Source organism: Danio aesculapii, chromosome 17 (genome assembly GCF_903798145.1).
Source record: "Danio aesculapii chromosome 17, fDanAes4.1, whole genome shotgun sequence".
Classification (NCBI taxonomy): domain Eukaryota; kingdom Metazoa; phylum Chordata; class Actinopteri; order Cypriniformes; family Danionidae; genus Danio; species Danio aesculapii.
Window position 1 is genome coordinate 4,521,740 of NC_079451.1, and position 12,562 is coordinate 4,534,301.

Below are 12,562 nucleotides of genomic sequence, written 5' to 3' on the forward strand. Positions count from 1 at the left end.
CAAATTAATAATAATAATTATTCCTTACATTTATATAGCACTTTTCAGGGCACTGAAAGTGCTTTACACATTGGGGGGAATCTCCTCATCCACCACCAGTGTTCAGCATCCACCTGGATGACGCGATGGCAGCCATTTTGCGCCAGACCGCACACCAGCTGATTGGTGGAGAGGAGACAGAGTAATGAAGCCAATTATGATATGAGGATGATTAGGAGGCCATGATGGACAGAGGCCAGTGGGCAGATTTGGCCAGGATGCCGGGGTTAAATCCCTACTCTTACGAAGGACATCCTGGGATTTTTAATGACCACAGAGAGTCAGGACCTCGGTTTAACGTCTCATCCGAAAGACGGCGCTCACTGAGCAGTATAGAGTCCCCTTCTCTATACTCGGGCATTAGGACCCACACAGACCACAGGTTGGGCGCCCCCTGCTGGCCTCACTAACACCACTTCCGGCAGCAATCCAGCATTCCCATGTGGTCTCCCATCCAGGTGCTAACCGGGCGCAGCCCTGCTTAGCTTCAGTGGGTGACCATGTGAGAGTTGCAGAGAGCTAGCCGCCGGCAAAATTAGCACAGCAACTTTATTTGATACAAGTACATAATAGTTAAAGACAGCACATTTAGAATATAGAGATAGTAGAAATGTTGTACTATTCATTGCTATCATAAATATTACATTATTATGAACTAAAAGGAAACAACAATGTATCTGAACATTAACATGTCAATAGGCAATAATACATTTCAATCATGAGAACATTGATCGGTGCAAGAAGCTGAGTGCAACTGAGATCATACATCCACAAAAAATGGAGACTTATTGATTACTTTTTTAACTAAAAGCAGAAATGATATTAGTAAATAGTACTTAATATGCTATCTTATCAAATTCAGTGACATTCATCCACTTATCGGCCCAAGAACGTTCCCCTTTGATTGGTCTTGGGTCCACTCTATTTGCATATTTAACAAAACACTCTTAAAAATATTCCACAACAACATTAAAAACATTTCAGTGTGCTATACTTGCTGCTGAAAGAGGCCTCTCTGAGTAACAGCTGGGAGGCCACTATGGCTTTTGCACGGTCTCAAACTGAAAAGGGGCCCCAAAAAACAGTGTACCATTGCCCATTATTAGCTGTTAGTTGTTGAGGTTAAGGTAATGATATATATCATCGTGTACTAGCTACGCAAAACTAGAATTTGGAAAAGGAACCAAACTGACAGTTTTAGGTAAGTCTGAATTTATTAATATTTAAATAGACATTGTTTAAATGTCGGATTGTCTGGTGTATAAATATGGCATGCAAATGAATCAAAATTGGTTACAGAAAGCTAAAAGTACATCCACAGACCTCTAAAATATGGTTACATTCCTAAATTATTTATGTTACGAGGTTTTCATGCTAAATTCCTACTGTTTTCATAGATTATAGATTATATGCTGTCTATTTAGTAAGTGAATTATAGAACAACATAGATTTGTTTTTTCATGATTTAAATTGCATTATGGGATGCTGGCCCTTTTTTCATCAACTTTTGATGCTGAAAAAGTTTGCAAAAGTGACTTAGGTCACACTTTATTTTGATGGTCCGTTTGTTGAATTTAAGTTACATTGCAACTAATTCTCATTAGATTATAAGTAGACTGTTAGGTTGGGGTTAGTGTTGGGGTTAGGGTTAGTGTAAATTGACATCTACTTGCAAAGTTTCTTATAGTCAGTTAAATGGCTGTTTAGCAGCCACATCAACAGATGTTAAGCAGACAGTCTACTAATACTCAAATGAACCATCAAAATAAAGTGTTACCGTGAATTTTAATGACATTTTTAATAGTTTAAATAGTTTTAAATGATTTTCTGGGTTGGTAGTGCAAATTATGACATAAAAACCTGGTAAAAAAACTGCTAGTACAAAACATTACTTTACACTACATTGTTTCAAACTACTAACATGTCAATAAAAGTCACTTTGTTAAATTGCAAAGGTGAAATTTGACATCAAATGAAGGCAAAACAGGGATCAAGGTTCTATAATGCAATTAAAAATTGTAAATAAATGAAAAACACCCAAATACGAAATCTTAATTAGCTGATTTTTTTTTAATGTAGAAGTATCTACTTCAGTGTAAAAATAGATGTTTTTAAATAAGCTGCATCATTTATGAACATGAAAGCAGCATGAAAAACAAAGCATTGAAAAATTCATGAAAAAAGAATTATAACAGCCTGAATTATTGTCCAGCATTTTAATGCATACAGTTGAAGTCAGAATTATTAGCCACCCTGTTTATTTATTTATTTATTTTTTTCAATTTTTGTTTAAAGGAGATATTCTGTCAACAAATTTCTAAACATAAAAGTTTTAATAACTCATTTCTAATAACTGATTTTTTTTTATCTTTGTCATGATGACAGTAAATAATATTTGACTAGATATTTTTCAAGACACTTCTATACAGCTTAAAGTGACATTTAAAGGCTTAACTAGGTTAATTAGGTTAACTAGGCAGGTTAAGGTAATTAGGCAAGTTTTTGTATAACGATGGATTGTTCTGTAGACTATCGAAAAAAATATAGCTTAAAGGGACTAATAATTTTGACCTTAAAATGGATTTTAAAAAATTAATAACTGCTTTTATTCTAGCCGAAATAAAAAAAGTAAGACTTTCTCCAGAAGAAAAAATATTATCAGACATACTTTGAAAGTTTCCTTGCTCTGTTAAACATCATTTGGGAAATATTTAAAAAAGAAAATGAAAGGGGGGCTAATAATTCTGACTTTATCCGTATATGCAATAGTTATAAAGCTTGCAGTGAGTAACCACATAGTATTTGTTGTATAATAAAATCAGTTTTATTGTATACAATAGTAATTACTATATAATAATTATCATAATGGTAAATTTTTTTCTCTTAAGCCACAAATGTGACTGAACCTAAAGTCAAGATCCTGCCACCTTCTCCAAAAGAACTCTGTTCTCAGAATAAGAAAGATAAAAAACTCTCAACTTTAGTGTGTGTGGCGACCGGCTTTTATCCCGATCATGTGATCATGAGCTGGAAAGTGAACGACCAAGAGAGAAAGGACAATATATCGACGGACCACATAGCCATACAGGACAAGACGACATTAATGTACAACATCAGCAGCAGAATGAAAGTTTATGTCTCAGAATGGATGGATCCCATCAATAAATTCACCTGCACTGTCCAATTCTACAACGGAGATCATTATATCAATGTCAGCAACACCATCAAAGGTCAAAAAGGTTTGTACAGATCTAATTAGCAGGTTATTATGATTTAATGTTTGAATAAATATGCAAAAGCATGGAAATGCTGCTTTGCCATTGCATCATTTTATAATTTAAAAGCTAGGAAAATTAATATACACTGCACAATAACATTTCAGAACATTACACACATACATAATTACTACATGTTCTTTAATATTATTTTGCACTGCATGTATACAGGGTTATGGGAAGTGTCTGAAAATTAATTAGATAATGAAAACTGTTAAACTCACCAGCAAACTAAATGCAGCACATGTGTTTTGCAGTAAAATGAACATAATATAAGCATGCATATAGATGAGTACATTGCACCTAAAGAAATAATGCTTATTTTTATAATAGATCTTAATTTTACAGTTTATTTACCGTAAAAAACAACGGCTGTTAAATTACAGTAATATACTGTAAAATAACGAATATTACATTACACTACACTTCAAGAACTGTACTCTTCCAGAGTGAGAAAAAGGGCTCGCAAAATCACTCTGGACTCCTCACACCCAGCACACTACCTGTTCGAACTGTTACCGTCTGGTCGGCGCTTTAGAGCACCAAGCACAAAAACAGCCAGACACAGGAAAAGTTTCTTTCCTCAGGCTGTCTACCTTATGAACAGTTAAATATTCCCCTACTGTGCAATAAATATGTGCAATACTTTCTCATACGCACTTGTACACAGCACCTTATATCAATATACAATGCAATACTTTCTACATTCGCACTTTCTACATTCTGGTAAATTTCTGTAATTTAATATTAATTATTTTACAGTAAATAAACTGTAAAATAATAATATATTTTTTTTTACAGTGTAGAGACAACTTTAATGTTTCAGATTACCAAACAACATCAAATATAAGTTAAACAACAGGTAAAAACAGTTTTAAAATTAGGTTTTTATTATTAAGAGAAAACCTAAATTCAAAACTACATAGCTCTGTGTGAAAAAGTAAACCTAATGACCACACATAGCACCAACAACTACATTAAAGCATATTCGATAGCTTGCAATGAGTCTGTTACAGTGCTGTGGAGGAATTTTGGCCAACTCATCTTTGCAGAATTGTTGTAATTCAGCCCCATTTTGATGGGGTTTTTGTCATGCCACAGCATTTTATTTGGATTCAGGTCAGGGGTTTGACTTGGCCACTCCCAAGTATGCATTTTGTCTGCACATTTTGCACACAGATATACAGCTGAAGTCAGAATTATTAGCCCCCCTGTTTATTTTTTCCCTAATTTCTGTTTAACGGAGAGAAGATTTTTCCAACACACATATTTTCTAAACATAATAGTTTAAATTACTCATTTTTAAAAGCTGATTTATTTTATCTTTGCCATGATGACAGTAAATAATTTTTGACTAGATATTTTTCAAGACACTTCAATACAGCTTAAAGTGACATTTAAATGTTTAAGGTTAATAAGGTTAACTAGGCAGGTTAGGGTAATTAGAATCCAGAAGAAAACATATTATCAGACATACTGTGAACATTTCCTTGCTCTGTTAAACATCATTTGGGAAATATTTAAAAAAGTAAAAAGCAATCAAAGGGGGGCTAATACTTCTGCATATCCTACACGCTATGTAGTTTTGGGATTTTGTTTTCCCTCGATAATAAAAACCTTGTTGTAATAAAGTAATAATAGCGCAACACATTATATTATAACCAATATAACACATTATCTGACACATATGAATATATGAAAAACCAAAGCAATCTATCAGGTATTTTTGTACATGTTTGTGTTTTTAGTGAGGCCGAAGGGATTGAAGCTGGTTGGCTTTGGCTACATCGTGTTTCTCAGCAAGAGCTTCCTGTATGCACTGGTTGTGTTTGCTATGATCTGGAAACTCAAGGTAATCCCTGATAACATTATGTACATCATCTTACCCGTAAAATATGAATATAGAATAAATAGCTGGATGATCAGATACAGTATTTATGATTCCATCCTTCCCTGCAGTTTTCAATGAAGACAAAAGAAATTCCAGAAGAGTGAGATACATCGAACCTGTCCAAAAATCTAGAGGCCTTAAGTATATATATATATATATATATATATATATATATATATATATATATATATATATATAAATGTGTGTTTTTTTGTTGTCGTTTTTTTATTGTTTAAAATTGTATGTTTAATAATATTTTTAATATTTGTGCGTACTCCATGCACTCTACTAGATTGCTTTTAGTTCTATTTTGTATGACTTAAAATGATACATTTATACATATATTTCTTTCTCTGCTTTGAATAATAAACAAATAAATATTGTAAGAGGGTAAATTATTATATGCGTTTGTTTACATGACAAAACATGTCTTTTTGACTCAAGAAGGTCCATACTGACTCCAAAGGCAGATACTGATAAGATCAGGGCCTGGTGTGTGGACTTTGGGGGTTTTACGATGTGGTCACATGTTGATTGGTCAGTTTGAATGTCTCAGCATTTTGGGCTTTAGTCACATGGTCAAGAAAGATACAAAATAGGTGGTAACGCTGCTTTGGCTCTTTTCTTTTCCTGACCTGTCTTTTCCTGGTTTGCTTTCCTCCTCTGCTCCTCTCCTCCTCTGAATCTTCTCTGACTCTACTGCAATCAGGCTAACTTCTGGGCCTGCTCTCTTTGTCCCTCTCTCCTTCCCCCTGTGTCTCTCCTTCTACATCTGGTAACTTTAATTTTACATTTAAGCTGGGTACAATTTATATGATATGTTTTATTATTTCATATTTGATCATTTTATACAGTTATTTTGTAACTAATTCAGTTGTAACCAGAGAATTATTGTCATTAAATCATCTCATTATCAAGTATTTGTGAATTACTTTTGATTTAACATCAACACTTAACTGTTCCATATAGCAATACAATACAATCACATAATATCAGCGCTCTCCCACATTTATAGCTATTAATACTGCCCATTCGGCAGAACTACAGTTCGAACCGCTGTGGTTTAAAACCCATTCCTACAATATCATAAATCAGAACACATTTTTTTTTATTGTTTATCTGTTACACAATAACACAACAGTGTAAGGCATAGCCTGAAACTACAGTCAGAAATGAACAGCTAATTATAAGAAATAATTTAGGTAGAATCCAGCAGAACTACTGCTATGACTAAAATATTTAGCCTTTTCTTCTGAGACCTTTGTTTGATGAGAAACAGAAGGCATCTGCATACAGTGTGTGTTGTGCAGTGGAAAATCTGCACTTTTGGAAAGTGTGGGTTGTTATAGTTATTTAAAAATCTTCCACTGCAATAAGGGGAAAATACTTTGTAAGACTTTAAACTGTATATCACTCATAATGTGAGCTTTTCTCAAAATTCCTGGAACAAGGAAAGTGAACATATTGAGTTATGTGACTTATGTGACTGAATTAGTAAGACAGCGTGTTGATTTTGTAAATACATGACATTTTCCAATAGGGTTCCATTAGTTAATGTCAGTTAATGTATTTACTAATACAAATGAAGCAATACTTGTACAGCATTTATTAATCATAGTTCAAAATGTACTAATGCGTTATGAAAATACAAGTAAATTAAAATCCAATACATCAATACATATGCATGGACATTGAATTGTATGCCCTTCTGGCCAACGTTTTATTCACTTTTAAACTTGAAAGCTGCTATAAAATGCAGTATGTATATATATATATATATATATATATTGCCACTTTATACGTACATCATACGCTCCTCTAGTATTGTATTGTTACTCCTTTTATAATTAATTATTGTTTCCATTTTATCTTTTTTATCTCTTATTTTTGTTGTTATTGTTTTAGATAAATAGGACTGCATTGAAGGGAAGGGCAAACGTAAATGTTGTTGTATTTTGTACAATCACAATAAAGATTCTGATTCTGAATCTGATCTACAGCTTAAAAAAGCTTGACAGACTGAAGCTTTATTTTGCAAAAACAACCACCAGCATACATTATCCAGCTTACTACACCGTTATAGCCACAAAAGTAAACAATCAGATAGAATAGACTGATTTGAGCTGTAATCATTTATTAACTCTTTTATTTAAGTAAAGCAGACAATCATCTAAATGAAAGACAAGCATCTAAATATGGATTTGAATACTCTTACTAATCGGCAAGATGTTTTGAAGTACTTGGATGAGCTTGTATTATGTTTCAGCATTTGATTTCTAAAAATTACATAGTTTTTAATGTTGTAATTGACCAGTCAGAGTTAAGTATTGCTGACAACCATGTAGTAACATTAGTTATATATATATATATAATATTAGTAATATTAGTTATATACATATAACATTATATATATATATATATATATATATATATATATATATATATATATATATATATATATATATATATATATATATATATATATATATATATATATATATATATATGCAACCAGTCAAAAGTTTGGGATCAGTAGAATTTTGAAATGTTTTAAAACAAGCTTCTCCTGCTCACTAAAGCTGCATTTATCATTCATCAAAATTACAGTACAGATAGTAAAACTGTGAAATGTTATTGCACTATAAAATATCTGTTCAAAAGTAGTTTATCATTAAATTTATTCATTTATTCTAGTGGTTTTAATGATGAATTTTCAGCTTCGTTACTCCAGTCTTCAGAGTCAAAAATCTTCAGAAATCACTCTAATATGAATTATTATTGTTATTATTATTATTATTATTATTATTATTATTATTATTTTTTTTTTTTATTATTAATAGTATGGACTGGAATAATTTAATTTAAAAATACATACAATAAGTAACAGATAAATATTTAATAAGTAAATATTTAACAATTTAAAATATATATTTTTTTTACATTTCATAAATGCCACCTTGATGAACATAATAATTTTCTTAAAAAAAAAAACATAAAAAAAAAAATGATCCCAAACTTTTGACTGGTAGAATATATATATATATATATATATATATATATATATATATATATATATATATATATATATATATACATATATATATATATATATATATATATATATATATATATATATATATATATATATATATATATATATATATATATATATATATATATATATATAAGCGTCTGCTAAATGTCTAAATGTAAATGTATATATATATATATATATATATATATATATATATATATATATATATATATATATATATATATACAGTTGAAGTCAGAATTATTAGCCCACCTTTATTTATTTTTTCTTTTTTAAATATTTCGCAAATTATGTTTAACAGCGCAAAAAAAATTTCACAGTATGTCCAACAATTAGTGGCTAATTCGTATGAATTCATACGATCTAATTCGTACAATTTAGTACGATTTGCTCATCCTGCAATGACGGTTGGGTTTAGGGGTGGGGTTGGGTGCCACGCCTCCTTTTAAACATCGTAAAATTTCATATGACTGAACTAGCCACTAACGGACAAAACGTAAAATACTTGCGTTTTCTTGTGAGATCAGGCTGGTATGTCTGATAATATTTTTTTCTTCTACAGAAAGTCTTATTTGTTTTATTTCGACTAGAATGAAAGCAGTTTTTAATAAAAAAAAAAAAAAACATTTTAAGTTCAAAATGATTAGTTATTAAGCGATATATTTTCTCGATATTCTACAGAACAAACCATCATTATACAATAATTTGCCTAATTACTTAGACTTATTAAACTTGCCTAATTAACCTAATTATCCTAGTTAAGCCTTTAAATGTCACTTTAACCTGAATACTTGTCACGATCACCAGCGATCGTAACATCCTAGATCGCTGGATCTCACACACATTCACTTGGACTACAAATCCGCCATTCATGGACTACATTTTCATACATGCACTCCGTTCCACAAACACACATGCTTCCTCATTTTTCACTGATTACACTTGCACCAGCTGAGGATTGCCAGAGACTGATTACACACACTATTTAAACAACACACACACTCCCTGCCTTTGCCGAGTCTTGTTTAACTGTAAAGTGACATTACAACGCGTTTCTCCTAGTCTAGTTTCTCCGTGTTTTGATCTTGCCTTGTTTACTTTTCTCCTTGTCTGCCGCCTGCCTTCTGACCTCTCGCCTGATACCTTTGACCATGATTCTGGACTGCCTTTATACATCTGCTTACACCTGTGTTGACAATTGCCTCCCTGACTTTGATTAAACCTGCACTTGGATCCGAACTTCAGTTGTCTCTGTCGCTCCCCATGTTACAATACTAGTATCTTTTAAAATATCTAGTCAAATATTATTTACTGTCATCATGGCAAAGATAAAATAAATCAGTTATTAGAAATGAGTTAAAACTATTATGTTAAAAAATGTGTTGAAAAAATCTTCTCTCCATTAAACAGAAATAGGAGAAAAAAATAGACTTCAAAACTATATATATATATATTTTTTTTTTTTTGGTTTGGTGACCATAATGAAAGTTTAGTTCCTAGTCCTTTTGGCCTAGAAAATAACAGCTTTTCATTTTCGGTCGTTCAAAGTACGCAATGTATAATTACAGAAGTGTCAAGCTTAAAAAAAAAAAAATTAACTCTTTGGTCATTTTTGAGCAAAATGCTACTCATCTAATCCAGTTCAATGATCTATGCTAAGCTAAGCTGAAAGCGCTTCTGCCTGACCCAGAGATCGACTGAATGGATTCAAAGATCCTCAAAAGCACCTGTTTAACATAAGGCGGTTGTAAAACGAGCTTCAAAAAGGTTTTCAAATATGTGAAGTAATTCTTTAACTGACATTTAACTAACAAACTTGTAAATTGTTCCCAAAAAGAGAGAGACCACTTGAAAATGATCAATTTCTCTGTATTTAACATTCGTAGATTGAGTAAAATGTAGCTTCTGTCATTTTCTGCAATAAGAATTCCTCCAAATCTATGTTAATATTTTATTAAAATGTTATTAAACTTAATACCAATATTTCAGAAGGGTTAATAAATCAATATTTGGTTAAATAACCCTGAATTCAGTCAAAATACATGAAAATATTTGTTATTCTCCACCATTTTCATTTTCTAATTAAAAAGAAAAAGGTCTAATAACAGATAACTGCATCTCAGTCATCTATTATTATAGCCTAACAAAGTAGACATCACATCGATGAACTACATTTGTGGTCTAATATTTAACAGCTAATCAAACCCACATCAAATAAATCCAGAGAAACTGAATAGTCTCTTTATTTTCTCCATAGCTGTATATTTATATATATATTTTCTTGTCTCCTGTCTGTAAATTAGAGAAGAGCTTTTCTAGTGTAAATGGTGCATTGCTGCAGGTTGCTGTATCTGAAAGCAGGATGTGGTGTGTGTTGAATGTGCGCAGTGTAGAGGTGTCGGGGAGGATGTGGTCAGAGCCTTTTCAACATGTTCAAGCTCAGTCTATGCATCTTTCACACACCTGCTGCTGCACACAAGCCTCAAAACCTTTGAACGTCTACAGACTACAACACAAGGCATCTGAAAAGAGCTGTTGGAAACTGGTGCAGAGCTGATTCATATGTGGAGTGTTTACAGGTTAATCGCACCACACACACACCCATCTGGCATGTTTTTATGAAACATCTTTAACTCTTTGCTGTCTGAGGGGATTTTGGGGCCATGGAGAAGTGCGACGTCCTGATATTTGTGCCTTTTCCAGTTAATCATAAATATATTAATCTCTAAAGTTTGATGACATTGCTTTCAGCACAGTAATATGTACACAGAATGCATGTACAAGTTTTCAGTTATTAGGTTTTGAGTTTTCACTGAAATAAGAGCAAAAGCAGAGAGTAAATATGTTTACTCTAAGCTTTTGCTGACTAATTGAGGAAGGGTACAGTTTTGACTCATTTATCATGTATCAGTTGTTCAGTTTGAGTAATAAAAAGTCTGGAAAGCACTGCAATTTCTAAAGTGTTCTGATTAAAGTTTTGTAAATGATTTACATAGTATAGTGCATAGAAAGCAAATGAGACAAAAATTAAGACATTTTTACATTCATAACACTATGGGCTCTATCATACACCCGGCGCAAGACGTGTTTCCATTTGTGTTGCTATTTTCAGACCAACGCAACCTTAAATTTCCCATCTTCCATCTTGTTTTTTAAATAGCAAATCCATTTGCGCCACTTTGTGGACTCATGGGTGTTCTGAAAAGAGGTGTGTTAAGGCGCATTGTTGGCCTATTGCTATTTTGAGGAACTGAAATAGACTGAAAAGCTGAAAGCAGGTCTAAAGTCCAGCACAGAGCGCATCAGATGTGCGCCTCACTTACACATTGCTTAAAACATGCAGGATGGACAGCAATACACAAATATCTTTACAAATGAAAGAGAATTAAAGGACTTCTTTATCTCGGGGGGCTTTTTTTAGTTTATTTACAACAACTTGCTTTGGTATAATGTTATTATTATTAGTAGTATTATTTATTATATGCATATTTATATTTGTTTTATTAAAAACAAGCTTAGATTTGTCCACCTGTCAGGTTTTGGACCATATGGGGCATAGGACGTGTCTTTGAATATAACTCAAATATAACACACTTTGCTATTATTGTTCATTTATTCATTTGCTGTAAATTCATTGAACTGAATTTAGAAATAGTTTTGAAACTAATCTTTGCACTTAACAAGTGAAATTAATTATGTAGGCTTATGGATGTCTTCAGGGAGTGCGTCCAACCACGTTTCCTTATCCACGAAAGAGAGAAAGTGAAAGTGTAAGTTAGGGCCAAATGGAGGATGCTCATTCTTTATCCTTGCACTGCAGAAGTTTTTCACTATTTGCTTTTGATTCTGCTGTTTATGTTGACGTTGTTGATTTTGTCACTTTTAGTATCCTGTTTGTGATTGTGAGTTTTGTTCATTTTGTTAATTGTCACCATTTTTGAGGTTCATATGCTGATCAAGTCGAGCCATAGAATTTTTTTTGCTTATAATTATGTATAGTTATTACGTTACTTTTAATAATGAATAAAACAATTGTTACCATCAGTGAATTATATCATATACTTGGCTTGTTTGCTGTAATGAATAAACTTTTCAAACAAAATTCTTAAAAGCTACAGCAGCCCAAAATTAATTTATATTAAAGGTTTGAGCTGTAAAAACACAGTGTAAAAATGTATTTAACAGTAATATACTGTAAATGTAAACTATAGGAGTGGATTGTAAAAACACAGGATGTGGCAGGCAAACCTGCTGCCTGTGTTATTCTGTACATTTACAATGAAAGGTTTTACAGTGTATATT

General features: G+C 32.1%; 1 gene segment (V, D, J or C); it reads left to right on the top strand.

Moving 5' to 3' along the window:
* Window positions 1–1,154: 1,154 nt before the first annotated feature.
* LOC130244204 (T cell receptor beta constant 2-like) lies at window positions 1,155–5,336 on the top strand. The segment is given in 4 exon segments: window positions 1,155–1,240; window positions 2,928–3,278; window positions 5,063–5,166; window positions 5,274–5,336. Coding segments are annotated over 3 exon segments (357 nt in total).
* Window positions 5,337–12,562: the final 7,226 nt, after the last annotated feature.